This window comes from Staurois parvus, unplaced genomic scaffold, assembly GCF_062004578.1.
Source record: "Staurois parvus isolate SC_StPar_1 unplaced genomic scaffold, SC_StPar_1.0 ptg000152l, whole genome shotgun sequence".
Lineage (NCBI taxonomy): Eukaryota > Metazoa > Chordata > Amphibia > Anura > Ranidae > Staurois > Staurois parvus.
The window spans coordinates 1,263,629-1,283,249 of record NW_028317948.1 but is presented as its reverse complement, the minus strand read 5'-3'; the positions used below and the strand labels follow the sequence as shown (position 1 = coordinate 1,283,249).

The 19,621-nt window shown below is 38.4% G+C and overlaps 1 protein-coding gene across 1 annotated transcript in view; it reads right to left on the bottom strand.

Annotated features, from left to right (window-relative positions):
• The window catches only part of LOC149463768 (melanin-concentrating hormone receptor 1-like), a 38,129-nt gene extending 33,892 nt beyond the window's left edge, over positions 1-4,237 (bottom strand). Inside the window, exon 1 of the mRNA XM_089674788.1 lies at positions 3,951-4,237. Coding sequence (XP_089530914.1) covers positions 3,951-4,032 — 82 coding nt within the window. The 5' untranslated portion in view covers positions 4,033-4,237. The remainder of the gene's footprint in view (positions 1-3,950) is intronic.
• Positions 4,238-19,621: the final 15,384 nt, after the last annotated feature.

The window sequence follows — 19,621 nt, the reverse complement described above, 5'->3', positions numbered from 1 at the left end:
GGCCCTCGGGCAGTGCCTGAGTGCTTGAATGGTCAGTCCGCCCCTGCTGATGAGCCGTAAAGGCTTTTACCTATGGAGATTTTTGGGTATTGTAGTTTTTGGTGATAGCACGAGCACACGCAATTTTAAGACTTGACTTGTTTGGTATCTATTTACTCAAAGCAACCTCATCTTTTATATTTTACCAAAAAGTGGGTATTATATTGTGTTTGTGTGCACTTAAATTAATGTTTTAAATATTTTTCCCTGAAAATGTGTGTTTGATGGCAAATGACAAATATCCCGCAACATAAAATATTGCAACTATCATCTTTTTATTCTACAAGGTCTCTGTTTTCAGAAAATATATAATGTTGTGGGGGTTTAAGTAGCCTTTGTAAACTCCAAGCAGGCTTTCATGTGTTGTGCACTGAGTAGAGGCCTCTGTCTAGCCACTCTGTCATAAAGCCCAGATCAATGGAGGGCTGCAGTGATGGTTGTCCTTATGGATCATTGTCCCATCTCCACACAGGATCCCTAGAGCTCATTCAGAGTGACTGAGGCACCTCTCTTACTAAGGCCCTCCTCCCCCATTGCTCAGTTTGGCTGCCAAACCTCTTCCATTTGAGAATTATGGAGTCCTCTGTGCTCTTGGGAATCTTTAGTGCAACAGAATTTTTTTGTAGCATTCCCCAGATCTTTGCCTTGCAATATTTGTGTCTTTGAGCTCTGCAGGCAGATCCTTTGACCACATGGCCTTTGCTCTGATACAGTATGTATCAGCTGTGTGCCTTTCCAAATCATGTCCAGTCAATTTAATTTACCACAGGTGGACTCCAATCAAGGTATAGAAACATCTCAGCAATGATCAAGAGAAATGGGAGGCACCTGAGTTAAATTTCAAGTGTTGTTGCAAAGGGTCTGAATACTTATGCCATTGTAATATTTCAGTTTTTCCCTTTTCATAAATTTCCAAACATTTCTAAAATTATGTTTTCGCTTTGTCATTGAGTGTAGATACATGAGTAAAAAAAATGAATTGAAACAACTGTAGTATCAGGCTGCAACATAACAAAATTGAAAAAAGTGAAGCTGGTCTGAATACTTTATGAGTGCATTGTGTGTGGATAATAGTTTCTTAGACACCCTGATGTGTATGTATGACTATGATATGCAGGTTTACTTATATATCTTGCACAGACAAGTACAGTGTCAAGTGTCCTGTGCTACAAAAAACAAATATGCTCAATATATTTTAGAAAAAATGTATATTCGAGTTATAAATCTTATATCCTATGAGACATGCAAAATTGTTTCATGTATGAAAAGATAAAAGCATTTCGCATTGACAGTGACCTTCAGTTTAGCCATTCTTAAAGTGATATTAAAGTCTTGATTAAAAAAAACCCACAACAACAAATGTCATATTTACCTGCTCTGTGCAATGGTTTTGCACAGAGCATCCTGGATTCTCCTCTTCTCTGGTCCCATGCTCCTGACTCCTCCCTTAGCTTGCTATGGGGGCACCCAAGCAGTCGTGTCCATTCACACATTGAGCCACAGTTTGGCCCCGCCCCCTACCTCTCCTGACCGGCTCACTGGCTGTGATTGACAGCAGCGGGAACCCATGGCTCCTGCTTCAGCCAATCAGGAGTGAAAGTCCTTGGAGAACTGAGGCTCTAATGGACATCGCTGGATCCAGAGGGGGCTCATGTAAGTGTTAGGGGGGCTGAGGGGCTACTACACACAGAAGGTTTTTTACCGTCATGCGTAGAATGCATGAAGGTAAAAAACCTTGAGCCTTTAGAACACAGCTGTCAAACTGGCCGCCCTCCAGCTGTTGCCAAACTACAAGTCCCATGAGGCATTGCAAGATTGAAAGTTACAAGCATGACATGATGGGACTTTCGCAACAGCTGGAGGGCCGCCAGTTTGACACCCCTGCTTTAGAACCACTTTAATTGTTAAAAACCAGTTGCACAGGAGTTGTATGAGTTTAGTGGAGGGTGACTTTAGGGGGGACTTTACATTGAAAGGATTTTAACAAATTTTGTTGCAGATTCCTACCTTTTGTTATTCTGAAGAAATAGCTGTCTGTTTATCTGTATCCATGTGCAAAGTGAATCTGCATGGGAGTAATTATATAATTATCAATTAGCTGCTGCATCTTTTTAGACGTGATTTCCCTTTGGGAGATTCACACCTCCTTTCACAAAAATAAAATTTTTTGTTGCAGGGGATGCTCAAAATGTGACTTGTATCTTAGTGCAGACCATCTGTGTACAGAAAGCCTTCAGGTTGCTATATTGCATTGAATTTTACAGAAAATTACAGTGCTGCTGATTGAAAAGGAAATCTCATTTTCATTAATCAATTACAATATGACTTGTAGAAATTGTATACACTTATTTTTTTTAGTTGCTATTTTTACCCAAAAAAGAGTAGTTAACCTTTAAGGCTAGAGTTGCATGGGAGACTAGCCCTGGTGTGAAAGATAGTCGGACCGGCGACTTGTCATTGAAACGTACAGAGTTTGATGGCTGCAGCTAGCCACTTACAGGTGGCAAAACTGCTGCAGGAATCAGCAGATTCCTGTCGCTGTTATTCGAATTTGGGCTAGTCACCCATGCGAATGTAGCCTAACAGCCATGACTTCTAGAGCAAGTGACTTGTGTTGCAGAACAAGGTAGGGGGTGCACCTGGCCAGTTCTTTTTCGGAGTACTAAGTATTGAGTGCATTAAGTCTAACTCTGGTGCCTACTGGACAGCACAGTCATATTTAGACATCCTACACAATTGCTGGAACAGGAATGTGGAGGTAACACTATGAAAATGGAGGTTGATAGTACAATGTCTATCCTACTGCATTCATCTATTTTTTGTGATTTCAAAGAGACTTTAAAGAGCCTGGGCTCTCTTTAAACAATATCTACCATGGAATATCCATACAGCCTATTTTTCTTTTAATAACATTAGACTTCTTCTATCTCATTATAAAGAAAATGGTTATGTAGTTTTGAAATACAGTACTTTCCTTTCTGATATATATAACCATATCACTAATAACACTGGAGCAGGGTTTAATCAGAACAGAACTGCTCATGAATACGAGGCAATCTTGAAAAAATTCTCTGGGGTGCTAGCTACTAATAATGCAGGCATATCACTATGTTCAGAGACACAAACTTGCTACTAATGGCTGTAGGTATGGCAGTTTAACACACCAGTTGTGCTCAGTAGGGAGACATGTCATGGACTTCCTTCCCAAAACAGATTGTATAATGATTTGGAAAGCCTGTGATAGCCTGATAATAGCAGTGACGGTGGGACAAGCTGATTTAATATTGACAGACATAATTATGGGTCAAGGCTTTAAATCTCTTCAATGAGCCTGTGCATAACAGATTTTGGGGTGCTAACAGCAAAGGTCAAACATTTTGGAAATGTAACATTTTGTGTATGTTAATATATATATATATATATATATATATATATATATATATATTTATATATATATTTAAAATTATATATGCACAGTGTGTATAACTCTACATATAAGCCTTACAAAATACAATAATTATTTTCTGTAACATAAGCTAAAACATACATTTTCAGAATATTTAGGCAGCTTGGAGACCACTGATAATTTGCAAATGGCAGTACCCAATAGCAAGCAGTCAAATTTCCCTTTAATCAGTTCAGACAAGTCAGAACAATAAAAGATGGTTGTTATAGGTTACATAACTTTGCACAGGTCTCTTTTCCTTAATAAATATTAAGTCTACTACCATCTTTTTCAGAAGTGAAATAACGTGAAAAAATCTTTACATGGTATATTAGAAAGCAGTCCTTCTAAACAAACTATCTCCTTTTTCACTTTTAATGCCAACATGGTATGAGGAAAATGTATACAACTAAACCATCCATGAGATGAGGATGTGATGATAGGGTACATGGACGCAACTACCCACCAAAAGAAGAAAAGTTGTGATATAGATGGGAGTTGTTGTCTTGAAGATTTATGTCTTCTTCCAGATCTGCAAGGAAATCCATCTTTTATGGCTTGGCAGTTCTCCAATATAGTTTATCAGCCTGGTCAACTGACATTTAGCATTGTCCCTGCTAGCTGCAGCCTCTTGTAGGAGCAGGCAGCGAACATGTGGATTCCAGCATCTCTGAATACAATCTGCTTTTGCCAGCAGAAGCTGCTGTGTAGAATGCAGCACAGAATGAACAGAGAATCCGCCAGCTCCTTGCACCACCCTCTGACTAAAGTGACAACACATTCATTTAATAAAGGAAGCTGTCAGCTGAATACTAGAAGCTTGTCCTCAATGTATCAGAAAGGATTGTGATCAATGCAGACAACCGTTTGTTGCACCAACCGAATATTCATTTTTTTTAATTGGAAAAAAAAATGCAGTATGAATAGAGAGAATAGAAAATCTTTTCTAAAGGGAACCCACTGGAACACACTCTATTTACTGATTAGAAATCCTCTTGAGCCTGGGTGGAAGAACGCTTTTAAGTTTATGCATATATGCCTTTAGCTGTCAGCATGAATTAAAGGGAGCTGAAGGGTTTTGGCTGAGATTTAATATCGGACAAGCAACATTACCTTTGCCTTCTAATTTTTCCCCTTAAAACTCAAAACTGATTTTTGCATTTCTGTTGTTGGCTTTTGAAGGAGCCTTTCTAATTAAATGTGGCAGTTTCTACAGGCAGAGTGCCTGAGTTCAAAGACTGATGCACTGTCGCTTTCAGGTAATTAGAAGCGTATTGGAAAATGGGAAGTGTGTTTTCTGCAGGGTATACTAACCGTGCTAGTATTAGCATTATAGGAAAATAACCTAGGGAGAAAATTTCACTTTTTGTGATGGAATGGCTCTAAGTTGACCCTTACTGAAGCTAAACCAGGGGGGGCATGCCATGTTCTAATTAGCAATGCATTTAATTTACCATAATCAATTAATGCCTTGGAACCTACGCAGAAATATAACTTATTTGGTCGCTGTAGGAGAGGTGTTGCATTAACCTCTTTGAGATTCTGTCCTCTGCCAGCATACTAATAGTATGCAGGAGGTGAGTAGGAACCATTTGTTACTGAACTGATAAAACTAGCAACTTAGACCAATATTTCTCAATTTTGTTACAGCAGAATTAAATATTAAACTTTTCATTTAGTTTTGGATAGAGCAGAGATAGAACCTTTGCCAGTCCTCTGAAAAGGGACTGAGGACTCAAGTGGTTAAAGTTTATTTACATCCGCATATCCCCCTAACACTACCCTGTCCACAGGGTGACAACATAACTGCACTATTTCACTGCAGAAAGAACAGTGTTACCACTTTATTAAAGAAGTGGAAAAATGATGGATTTGTTGGCAGGATCAACACAAGAACTGCTGTTTTCATGCTATTGGCAAGACTGAATAATACACTGTGCAACCTCCTAGATAGGTGCTAGGATTAGGTAAATTTAGCTCAGACTCACTATATTCAGTGAAGCTGCATTCTTGTTGTTAGGCACATTTATATTTGGCTCACTGTAATCAGTGTGGATGTTTGTGATTGTTTAGTTCTGCTCTGTGTTTCACGGGCTGTAGGTTTGTTTACTCCTCCTGCAATCCCAAACTCTCTGGGTGGTTCTGGAATATAGGTATGGAGTAAGGCAAATAGGCAGCATGAATATTTATACCGTGTCTGTGGATAAGTGCACAGATGGTTGCTGGGAAAGTTTATACATTGTTTGAGACCTAGAACAAAATTGTCTTTTCCCTGTGGAGATTAAAACCTGAGCTTGGGGGGGCTGATTGCCCCCTAGGCCCATCTGCCATGTGCTAGCTGTTCATTGCTGTCCCAGCTGGGCAACCTGGGGGGGGGGGGCGGTGTGACAGACCGCATGTCAACTTGATTGGGTGGTTTCTTCAGTGAACTGCTTCCTCACTGCTGGGACACAGGACCAAGGTATTATAACTGGGCATCACACCCAAGACTAGGCGACACTAGCTTAGTTGCAAAACTGGAACTACTTTATTGAACAGAAAACACAGGTTTTTATACACTTCAGAAGAAAGGGCAGTCCCCACATGAACAATGCAACAATTATTATACATTAAAATAAACATCCCACACTGATTAGATAACTGAGTGAAGTTGCCACCAGACTAATCCTATCATGTAGAAGCCTCCAAGAGGAGAGAGACAATAGGTGACTCAATTAAATCAATTAACAATGGGACAGAGACACAGTAAACACAGCCCACCTTAATAAACAGAATACAGCAAGAGTCCTCAGCATCAGGTTGTTTTGAACTGATTAATCAGGGAGCCCACCCAGACAGTCTGGAGCCTACATAGGAATACACAAAGTACATTACATATATGGTCTTTGAGGTGTCTGGCACCCACCTGTGCAACCTGTCCATCATGAGTACTCCAGAAGGGAAGATTTATTATCTTTATGCACTGAATTAATCCAAACCTCATTTTCAGCATTCATCACATTGTTGTCCATCATTGGAGAATGATCTGCTCACTCCATGGGTCATAATCAGTGGGTAGAAGGCTAACCCCTAGTCTCCTCCAAAAGCCCCTGTCCTGGTTGGGTCTGTCACAGGCAGGTTTTTCTAGAAGTTGCTGAAACTGACTGAGGGGCCTGTCATCTGTGTATCTGGTCAGGTGTCACAGGGAGAAAGTGTCTGGAAGGCATTGGAAGGAGGCAGTCAATCATCTGAAGACATTTTTGAGTACAGACAGGTGTGAGTGATCCTAGAGAGTGTGTGCTGTTGCGACCCCTCTGGCCTTAAGGTGGGTGTAAAAGGGACATAGTGTACAGTGTACTGAAGACATCGGTCTATTTAGGACTTTGCTTGAACTGTCCAGAGAAGAAGGTTAATCTGAAGTTGCTACCACAATGAAGCAAAAATAGTTGTATTCAGACAGGAACTCAATGGCACCACATCCCCAATTATTAAAAATTGCCAAGAGAAGAGGGAAAAAAAATACAAAGAAAGAAACAGAGGAGGAGAATAAACTCCTCAAGTAGAAAAAGGGAAGTGAATGGGATTTTAAAGGTGCCACAAAAAGTAAAACAACACTCTAAGCTAAAATTTATTGTTTATTGTCAAATCAATAAAAGTCAAATTAAAAAAATACATTCAAGTAGGCCAACGTTAATGGTAATACTTGTTCATGGACATATATCCAGTGCAATATTTCTCAGCATGTTTCGCCTATTTTAGGCTTCTTCAGGAGATAATAAATATGGCACCTACAACAACAAATTCATGTTGATTACACAATATGCCAACAGATTACATATCTTGGATACACAGGTCAAAAATAGAACAGATATCAAATCAAACACATCAGATGTGGTATACATAATATAAAACATTATTGTTTTTTTAAATTGATGAAGGCCAACTTACCAAAAATTTTATAATGCCTCAGATGGATAGGTAGTGTGTAGTGCAATTATAGTGCCGTTAGTTAGGATATAAAATCCTCAAAATAGCCTGGACAACATGGCGCCTCAGGTGGCTGGTAGAAGAGCGCACAAGCTGAATATAAACAAACATCACCACTAATAAAAGTCTCCAAAAACAATTGCTCATGCAATTGAACAAAAAATTTTCTTTGAAATTTAGAATAGGCACCACTGGTTAAGTACTCGGCATGCACAATTATTACCAATAACTTAAATTTGATTATGTTACATCGGAAAAAATTAAAAACAAAGATCCAAATTGGATACTGAAAAATAAATGTAAAATACATTTCAAACATTATGACCTATTATCATTGTGGTGGGGATGTGGATTGTCTTTTACTGCAGCGTGAAACGAAGTGGATTTTCACCATGCAAGCTACCTAATTACCAGGTTTAAATTACTCCATAAGTTTCAAATCTTTTCTATAGTTCAGAATCCCTGCTGGTAATGATCCTAACAATAGCCTTCTTTTAATGTCTCTATGTATTCTTCGTTCTAAATAACTAGGTGTATTATTGCATCATTGTCATAAATTGTTGAAGGGCACCGAGTTTCAATCTAACCATTTATTTGGGAAATTAAATAGTGATTGATGAGTATCTCCCTAAATTGTTTTAAGCCTGGACGTGTGGTGCTTGGAGGGTTGGATGGACGGTGAATGGGGGGCTTACTCTGTACAACCTAAATGTGACGGTATCTACTAGTATTGTAATTTGATAGTTGTTCTATAGATAGCGCTTTAAATTGTGTCAGGAGTTCAAGGTTAAATTAAGCCAGAGTTTGGTAACTAGTGTGATGTTGTTGATGCGCCTTAGCTGTGTTTCTTTGTGTCTGTGGTGTGTTTCCCACAGCACTGTGTTGTTCTGGTGTAGCCATGTTGGTTGGTGTTTGTTGCACATGGTTGGCAGAAGTGATGTCCTACGTCTGCGCGGTGTCATGGCGTCATTGACATTGGACATGGTGGGAAGAGACTAACAGATAAAGAGGCCGGCCTGCCTCTAAAACTTTGTGATTGATGGGAAGGTGGTGTTGCGGTGTCGGTGCTTGAGACCTTGCTGATATCTTTTGGAGCTTGTGGTTGGTACTGTATACTGTTGGTCACCCAATATTTTTCCTTCAATCTCTGTGTTTTATTTATCCATTAGCATACGTTCCATTGTTTGAGGATTGGTTCTCCGATATATGTGTTTTTGCTTCTCCACCTCTCCCTGGTGAACTAATATTGCTCTGACTGAGGTAAGCTTAGCATCCACACTATACGTATAACATAATCAAATTTCATGGTAATAACTGTGCCTGCCGAGTACTTAACAAGTGGTGCCTATTCTAAATTTCAAAGGTACATCATTTTCTTTGTTCAATTTCGTGAGCAATTGTTTTTGGAGACTTTTATTAGTGGTGATGTTTGTTACTCTTATATTCAGCTTGTTTGCTCTTCTACCAGCCAACTGAGGTGCCATGTTGTCCAGGCTATTTTGAGGATTTTATGTCCTATCTAACGGCACTATAATTGCTCTACGCACTACCTATCCATCTGAGGCATTATAAAATTGTTGGTAAGTTGCCCTTCATCAATTTAAAAAAAAAAATGTTTTATATTATGTATACCACATCTGATGTGTTTGATTTGATATCTGTTCTATTTTTGACCTGTGTATCCAAGATATATAATCTGCTGGCATATTGTATAATCAACATGAATTTGTTGTTTTAGGTGCTATATCTATTATCTTCTGAAGAAGCCTAAAATAGGTGAAACATGTTGAGAAATATTGTACCGGATATATTTCCGTGAACAAGTATTACAATTAATGTTGGCATACTTGAATGTATTTTTTTAATTTGACTTTTATTGATTTGACAAACATTGTAAATTTTAGCTTAGAGTGTTCTTCTACTCTTTTTGGCACCTTTAAAGTCCTGTTCACTTCCCTTTTTCTATGTGAGAAGTTTATTCTCTTCCTCTGTTTCCTTCTTTGTATTTTTTCCCTCTTCTTTTGGCAATTGCTACTACAATGCTTAGCCTATCACTTTACTTGTGCAAAGACTTTCTTCATAGTTCTACAGAAGAGAAAGTGTACCTCTTGTTTGTACATTTTGTAGTTTTGGAGTATCCCACTCATTCCCTATCCCCATCCATTACACAAACATCCGTTACACAAAAATAAAAACACCAAAAAAAAATACTAAAGGACTGTTTATTAAGGCAAAGAGTGACTGTGACTGTGTGCCAGGCTGTGGGGCAACTACTGGGAAAAGATACTTGGACAACCTATTAGCGGCTCCTAAGGGTACATCGCTATATACAGTATATGACTGTTTGTTTATGTTGCCCATAGTTACAATTTAACTTTTCTGCCAATATTAATGGTTTATGTGAGTGGATGCAGGCTGGTGATGGCTTATGGTACCACTCAAAACAAACTTTGACCTGTCCAATTGCTTTGTCCTTCCAACCTAAGTTTGCTAGTGGAGTCAAGGACATACAGTACCACATACATCACAGTCACCCAATCCAGTAGTAAACAGCTAGATCAAGTGTCACTCATGTCTATGAGCAACTTAATGCAAATTTTTTTTTATATGTGATTGTATTAATTGTTTAAACTCCAGACTGTTATGCTGAACTGAATTTAACATGCAGAAGCCACTTTTGAGTCCGTTGGAAGTACCCCCTGGAGTGCCCATATGTCTTGTTAGGAAGCTGACGTTCTAGAACATTTTGGAATGTAGTCAAAATTAATTAAATGAATGTGGAAGCATATGACAAACAAGCTTATAGAATGGGGCTCATGTCTAGAGAGCACAGAGACCATGTTTTACAATTTAAATGTCAGGAGGTAGAGTTGGGACTAAGTAAAGAAAAAATATATGCCTTAGAGAGTTTTCATCACTGGAGAAAAGCAACCAAATGCCATGAAAGATGCAGATTGAATCAAGGATTGATTGCACAAAGACACAATTTCATGTTTTGTGTGAGGTGATTGTAGCCGTATTAGTGCATTTGCGACAGAAACAATTGAGTACTGTCCGTGATACTTTTTTTATTTGCACTAACATACAGTTTTGAGGACAAGCTTTCGGGGTATGTCCCCTTCTTCAAGGTCCAAACAGTACTATACAAATCACAACGTTTTAGCAGAACGTTTTAGCAGAATGTTAGAAGAGATGAAAAAAAACGAGGCTAGAGATAACACAGCAAAAGCAAAGGGGAGGGGGGGGAAGACAACACTCACACAGAGGGAGTCAAGCTTGAGCTGATAGTCATAAAACTGTTGGATAATGATTGAGGAATCCCATGTCCAAATTAAGGCTATTATCTCTTGTGTCAAATAGAATTATCATTCTTAGTTCAAAAGTTTTTCTTTCCTGAATGGATTTGAAATTTCCTTTAAGAACTAAAATATTGAGGTCCCCCGTTGTGTGGTCTGGTTGTGCGAAATGGTGTCCCACAGGTGTGCAGAAGTCATCTTCTTTATGTTCCTTGATGGTATATCTGTGCAAATTCATCCTTGTTTGCAGCTTCTGTCCTGTTTCGCCTTTGCTGCATTTTCTGCACTAGATAAGGTACACAACGTTACTAGAGGTGCAGCTGTATGATCCGGAAATATTGAAGATCCCTTTTGAGTGTCTGACACTTTTTGATGGATTGATTTGGTTGCACAGTTTGCAGTGTTTTTTATTGCAGGGTTTGCTTCCATTATTTGTGACATCTTGATCAGAAGGAAGTTTCCTACTGAGTAGTTTATTTCTGAGGTTGGGGGGTTGTCTGAAGGTCAGTATTGGGGGTTGCTGGAATATTTATTTCAGAGTTCCATCCTTTGTTATGATGGGTTGTAAATCTTTGATTATTTTTCTTATCCCTTCTAGTGCTGGGTTGTATGTGGTTACTAGAGGTACACGGTTGTTTGTTTTTTTCTCTTTGTACTGAAGTAGATTTTCTCTTCAGGTTCTCAAGGCTGTGTTTATGCTGGTGTTGATAGTTTTGTCCTTGTAACCTTTCTTATGGAAGGCGTCTACTAGTGTCCCGAGATGTTTATCTCTGTCTCTTGGGTCAGAACATATTCGGTGGTATCTAATGGCCTGACTGTGTATGATGGTACGTTTCGTGTGTTGGGGGTGGAAGCTAGAACTGGTAGTTGCATCTGTCAGTGCGTTTCCTGTATATTGAGGTGTGAAGCGTATCATTCCTGATGTATACTGTGGTGTCTAGGAAGTTGACGTGTGTGTTTGAGTATTCCATTTTTAGTTTGATTGATGGATGAAAAGTGTTGATCGATGAGTAAAATTGTGAACAGGTATAGATGAATCAGAGTGACTTGCGAGCCACGGGTGTGATAATTACTAGAGGATCGCAAACATGAAACACATAACTACAACTGTGTTGGAAATATCTACAAATATATGTTCCTAAATACTTCTCAATAAATAATAATTAAATTGTTACCATTAAATTAATTCAAATAATGATACAAATAACTAATAAAAGTGTGTAAATACCAAAAAATATTTAAATAGAAAATTTCAACTAATCAATCTCCTCCAAATAAATATCAAAATAATTCCACATAAAATACTCCTCTAAAAAAATATTTTACCAAGTGCTCATAAATCATCTATTAGTGACATGATGTACTTACTAATACCCTCAATTTCATTTATATTCATAATACCCTCATTTAATATAACAAAAATAATAAACCAACTAATAACACTCAACTAAAACGCATTTAAATGATGATAGTACAACCCCCTGATGAAGCCACGTGATTGGAGGCGTAACGCGTAGGGGAGGGGCTACGTCATCACTCGGAGAGGAGCTGCACAACACGATAGATGGCAGGTGTATGACTCAGAGGCCAGCAGAGGATTTCCAATGGGATATTGCGTTATTTAAACCTGTCTAATGTGAGTTTAATACTTGGATGGTGGGAATAAAAAGTTTTAAAAGGTAAAGCACTATGTCCTCTATTTCTTCCTGCATGCGGAGTAATACAAGGAGAGGATAATTAAGAGGTCTGAGATAACAAAAGGAGTGTGTAATCCCTGAGGGGATAATCAGCCACCAGAGGATACATCCATTACTCCTAAAAGAAGGATCTCCCAATTTTACCAGCAAAAGTATATGTCCAGCAGGTTCCAGGGAAAGTGAACCGAAAGCGTGTATAGCCTAATTGCAGGCATCAAAGGAGGTGAGCGCACATCTTCACTATTTGAAGGATTCACAAAAGTCACAAATTGAAGAACAAGCACAAAGTCACTATATACAAACAATTATTTATTCAATGGGACTATTGTTTTGATGATGTTTGGATTCATACTGGTCACTACTGGTTATTTATGAGCATTTGGTTATTTTTGTTTATGGGGATCATTTAAATGCGTTTTAGTTGAGTGTTATTAGTTGGTTTATTATTTTTGTTATATTAAATGAGGGTATTATGAATATAAATGAAATTGAGGGTATTAGTAAGTACATCATGTCACTAATAGATGATTTATGAGCACTTGGTAAAATATTTTTTTAGAGGAGTATTTTATGTGGAATTATTTTGATATTTATTTGGAGGAGATTGATTAGTTGAAATTTTCTATTTAAATATTTTTTGGTATTTACACACTTTTATTAGTTATTTGTATCATTATTTGAATTAATTTAATGGTAACAATTTAATTATTATTTATTATAGTAATGAGTAAAATTGTTTTTGGTTTTCTTCACCTTCTGTCCATATGATGAAAATATCATCAATATAGCGATAATATCTGTATGGTTTTTGTTCCATGCTGTTCAGGAATTTTTCCTCCAGGTTAGCCATAAATAAATTGGCATATTGGGGTGCCATTTTACTTCCCATCGCAGTACCCATACATCGAAGATAGATGTCTTTATTGAAGGCAAAGTAGTTGTGTGTAAGTATGAATTCAATGAGCTGTGTAACATCCTCAGCAGTGTATTTGTGGTTTGGTGAGGATGATAAGGATCTGTGACATGCAGCTAATTCATCCTTGTGAGGGATATTACTATACAGGGATACTACATCCATAGTCACTAGAAGTGTATTGGATGGTAATTGCTGTATGTTGTTGATCTTGTTCAGAAAGTCAGTTGTGTCTTGCAGGAAACTAGCAGTATTCTTGACTAACGGTTTTAAAATTTTTTATACAAAGCCTGAGATTTGTTCGGTGAGTGTATTCATACCTGTTATGATGGGTCTGCCTGGATTTCCTGGCTTGTGGATTTTGGGCAGCATGTAGAAGTTCCCAATTTCTGGGTGATCCGGAATCGCATTTATAAGTTCTGAATGTAGGTGGGATGGAAGTGTTTTAATGAGACCTTTTAATTGCTTTGTAAAGTCCTGGGTCGGATCATAATCCAGTTTTTTATAGTAGATAGCATTTTCCAGCTGCCTCTGGCGTTTTTGTATGTATTTGTTTGTATCCATCACAACAACTGCTCCCCCTTTATCCACTGATTTAATGGTGATGGCATGATTATTGCGCAAATCGTGTATAGCCCTTCGCTCTAGTGGTGAAAGATTGTACAGAATTTTCTTTTGCTGGGTGGATATCAGGGATATAGCTCGCAATCTGAAGCTATCAATATAAGTGTCCAGTTTGGGGTTGTGTCCTTGTGGAGATGTGAAGCAGCTGTTCTTTTTCTTTGTGTAGCACTCCATTGTCCTAGGATTCCTTTCATTATTGTGGAAATATTCTTTGAGCCTTAGTCTCCTGAAGAAATCCTCCATATCTGACAATAATTGTAAATTATCCAATTTGGTGGTTGGGCAGAATGTAAGGCCTTTGGAGAGGATGGTTAATTCTGGTTCAGAAAGTTTATGATTTGACAAGTTGATGATTCCAAATACCTCTCTTATATCCACGTTTTCAGTCAGGTCAGCATTTACACAAGGGATACCTTTGGAATTCCGGATTAGATTCCAGGGCACTGATAGTAGGAGGTATAGATGTTGGGTTGCTTTTATGTTTAGGTTGTATCCAAAAGTTCTGCTCTTGGTGTAGCATCTGAAGTTTTTTTTGTTTCCCATTCATGGCAAGTTTTTGTGTTTGTCTTTGTAAAGTTTCCAATTCATTCTTGATTTGGTTAATGTTGGTAGGGTCCAATGATGTTAGGGTTTCAAACAAAGACTGCTTTTGTATCCTAATAGTTACCTTTTTTCTATACAGTTTGTGAATGAGGTTATTCCTTAATCTCTCGCTGGTGCGTCTGCAAAGTCCTTCTGCATAAGGAGAGTTGATTGTATTTACGCAAGGGTTTTTAATCCGGAGGCCTTGTGGTATGAGATTCCTCTTTTTGCATCTTGAGAGAAAGAAAATATCACTGTTGATCTGTGTTTCCTTTGTGATTAGGTTGGTTACTGCTTCTTTATGCGGCTATATGCAGTATTTTCTATTTTGCTTAAGGTGATTGTAGCCGTATTAGTGCATTTGTGACAGAAACAATTGAGTACTTTCCGTGATACTTTTTTTATTTGCACTAACATACAATTTTGAGGACAAGCTTTCGGGGTATGCCCCCTTCTTCAAGGTCCAAGCAGTACTATACAAATCAAAAAGTTTTAGCAGAATGTTAGAAGAGATGGAAAAAAAATGTTTTGAGCGGAAACTTTAATAAAAGTGAAACAAATGATATGACATCATTGTGCTATTAAACTGTGTTTACAGTATATTGTATATTTTTTTTTAGAGATACATCAATACAGCAAATAAGATGATACATACAATCTTGCTTGTGTACTTTCTTCAGGTAGCCATCCGCGTACATTTTTAGATCAATCATTTCAACTCCTATATTAAAAAATCAAACCGCTGTAGGTAATGGTAAATTTCCCAGGAGTTTTAATAGGTACAATCCAGACAATCTTAAAAATGAAGCATCGAGTTTCATACAAAGGCTTACCTGCTTAGTGCATAATGTTTTTTAAATCTATGCATAGTTGTAGTGCACCAATCAAATGCTAACCTACATTGGAAATCCAAAGTGTGACTGGTGGTACAGAGTTTCAAAGCTTTACATCTTATGCTTTAGGAGCTACGCTCCCAATGAACTTCTGGAGGGAATGGATGAGAGCCCAATACTATGTGGATTGCAGATAATGTAGATTATGGAACATCAAGTGACCTTCCTAAATTTAAAACTGTTTGTGACAGACTGCCTGACACCCAAACTGGGTATCTCCACTGAACTACAGCTTCCTCCACTCTGAAACCAGAATATAGCAAAGTTACCCCATGCATCAGGCAGAACCAATGTTGGAGTAAAACAGGACTGTCTTTCTTTAACAAACAGCACAGCAGTTATACCCCCAGTTATATCCCCCCTAGACAGGTATGGCACACAGTACAAGTGTTGGGAGAAAATTACATTACACAAACAAATAAAAAATCAAACAGAAGAAAACAATGGATTCCTTCCCGGCACCTAGTAGTCTGGACTCTAGAGGTGATTAAACAAAGTGAGAGCTTATCACCTAATCCTAATTACAGCAAACAATAGTTGATGCCAGGAAACCTGTAACAGAAAAATAGAGTTTCCTAACCCCACACATGCTTGAATTCACCCCCTGCACATAATACATAGTTCCAGGATAACAGTTCCATAATAATATAAGATAATGTCAAAGGGTGCCAGAAACAGTCCCTCCAGCCCTAATTGCATGCAAATGGTAGCTAGTATAATTCATGACCAGCCAGGTATCCAGGGAAGTTATGTAACCCTCTTGGGGAAAATGTTCCTTGTAACCCCAAGAGGGGGGGTCTACTAAGTCTTGGGTCCATAGTCGGTGGGAAGGAGGCTGGCCCCTCCAGAAGCCCAAGATGGTTTCCGTGACACCATTGTTTGCTGGAAAGCATTATAAACTCACTGATTAGTGTAGTGGGTCATCTGGATTTGCTCTTTGAATCTAAAATCTGGTCATACATTAAAACCATTACTTGGCAACACAAACTCCTGTATTTAAAATTATCTACTATGTTTGTTAAATTAACCAGTAATATTTTTGGTTTCCATGGTAATGTGCAACCCTGATGTCCTTTTTAAAAATTTTGATCTGAGGAAGTGTAGTTATGGTGGCAGCTACATTGCAAATACCCTGCATCTTCTGCTATACATTGCACATGGGGTGATGATTTTGCATGCAGTACACCCTTGATATCTCTCAGGTACATGGAGATGCATAGAAATAGCTATTTCACAGTCTCATTGTATGAACCTAGACATCTACAAACCCCAAACATATTGCTGAACCCTTTTGAAGTATATAGAATGCAAACCTTGTAATTTCCTCTGGCCTTTTTCAAGGCTAATTTGCAAGCTATTGTAAAAAAGACATGGGTAGGTCGGTATTTTAAAAAAATGTTTACTGTGGAGAGGTTTTTTGCTGTCCTCCACCTTGCAAGGTCCCCCCCTAATATTGAAAGAAAGTGGCCTGTTATGGTACATAAAGGGGGGGCATGTTTGCTTCATGCCTAAATAGGGGTCTGATTTTAAGAGAACCCCACACTGCCTTTTTCCTTTTTTTTTGTTTGCTCTTGTCCTGAGAGAGCCCCCCCCCCTTTCACAAACCTCAATATTCTTTTGGCAATTAGTAGGAAAATGGCCCTCCCCGCAGTGATGACAGGCATGTGGTTGGTATGGTGTAAGAAGGTGATCACACTTTATTTATTAATTTTTAGGTGTGCTGCCACATTAAAAAAGTAAATAAAGACAAAAATGGCAAGAGTTTCCACCTAAAATTATAAGCAGACCCTTATTTAGGGATAGTAGCCTGGGTGGCCATGAGAGGGAGAGAAGTAAGCATGTGGCTCCCCTTACTGTACCATACTACCCACATGCCTGCCAACACTGAGGAATGTCTTCCAAGGAGAGCAGCAAAGCCTTCACCCCTTGCAGTGCACCTTGCTCTAATTTTGAGGGACTCTTCCCCATTATCTGTCCTCAAAAGGATGTGGAGGTGTGTGGGGGGAATCTCTTAGGAATATGGATATAAAGGAATATGTGGGCCACCCAGGTATCTCCCCAAGGGGAATGAGTACAAGGGTACATTTGTACCCCTCATTGCACATTCCCAAAAAGTGGAAGTGTAAATGACATGCCGACATTGTTAGAAAATGATTTCAGTAAAATTACAGAGAAAACATTTAGAAAAAATGTCCTGTGATGCAAAGCCATTGTTAATCATGTAATTCAGCAATGTAATCCATCATCAATCATGACAACCTGCCACATAACAATGTTTCCTTGTCACCTGAAAATATTTTCTTCCACGATGACCAAATGTACAATTATGTTTCCTCACTGCACTCCTGACTCAAATAACAGAATCCCCAGCACTGCAGTCAGTGATGTCGCCCAGGATTCCCTGCTGCTTTGCTTACATTCTAGAAGCCAGCAATTCAGGCAGGCAAACTAGCTAAATATGGCTAGTTTTTTTGGGAGATACCCTGAACCCAGAACAGGCTGGCTTCAAGTTGAATGTACATTCAGTTCAAACCCAAAGCTCAGCATAGTAGTCAACATCACAATACCATCCCCACTAATGCAGACAACCAAGAGGCAAGCTGCAGTTGAACTAAGCGTTTTGAAAAGCCCAGATCGAAAGAGCAATGAAAAGGCAAGGGCACTGAGGGCAAAAAGACTATTAGCCCTTGGTAGGTGGTCCTTTTTACAAGAATCTCACTAATTAATTTATACAATTGGTAAATTGTTTATTTCTAGCTGCTATCCTAGGTTTCTTTACTTTTAAGCCCAAGGCTAGTCTTAATTTTTTCAGTAATTTCCGCATGAATAAATACAGAGCCCATGGTACTGTATTTTGTTTCTAGAATAGTGAGTTTGTGTAACAGATCATCTATTTCTGTTGCAAGTATATTTATAAGACGTGAACAATGAGAGATTAATAGTCCACGAAGAGCACATGTTATAGCTTCCCACTGAATTGGGGGAGAAGCGTCATTGGCAGAATTAGTAAGATAAAAGTCCCCAATAGTCTTTTTGATCTCAACCATATAAACCTCATCTTAAAATAAATTATCATCCAATCTCCTCAAGATGGACTTCAGATTGGAGTCATGAAGGGCAAAACTACAAAAAAAAGGGAGTGGTCCAACCACACTTTAGGGCCAATAATGGCAGTTGGATGTGCATTGAGGAGTTGTTGAATCACAAATATGTAGTCGATTCTGCAATGGACTGTCAAATAGTAGGAGCAGTCCCTATCTGTATGGTGTAGAATGTGCCATAAGTCAAGCAACTATACCTGAGCTAGTTTACATTTAAACTTTAGAAGGTTTTTAAGTCTAAAGCTGGACATACATTAATCTTTTTTTTTCTTTCAATCAGCAGCAAAAAAATTATCCTATTCACTAATCCACACACTCGATGTGGATGGGGGAATCGCTCCTGCTGTGCTATTGTATTCTGACGGAGGAGAGCCTTGGTCGCTGTCAGAACACAGTGATCATTTTTGCTGGCTATAGCTGACAGCACTGATCATTTGGGAAAAACCTAAGAAGCTGGCTGTACAGAATCGATCTGTAGTTCGACTTCTGTACAACCAGCCTGCCTGTACATGGATACAAATTTGGCCAGTCCCTGCTGAACCAGTCGAATTTGGATCCATGTATAGCCACCCTAAGGCTACATCTCCTATTGAATGTATCTTGTATCAAGTATAAAGGGAGGTTGAAATCTGCAGCTAACATTATATAACCTTCTGCAAAATGTTTTTGTGCAGTAAGGTAGTGTATGCAATGTTTCATCTGAGATACAGTATATTGGATAGGTAGATATTTGCAATTGTAAAAATGGAATCCTGCAGTCAGAATTTCAACAAATATGTGCCCATGAGACAATCGTTGATGCTTTTTTTACAATATCTTTCTTTCAATATATACACATCATGATATTTGGAATAAAACTACACATCAACAGCAAAAACTAATCTGCTGGAGTATAATGGTGTAGCAGGAATGGAAAAGGTACCACCTTGTTGTGCAGGTCTGATTAGTAGCTATAGTTACCAAACATGAGCGTATAAACCTGTTCCATCAATGGCCCCTATTGATTAAAGTGCTATTCGTTCAATAAAGCAGTATAGAATATTGTTGTGTGCGGTTTGTTTAATA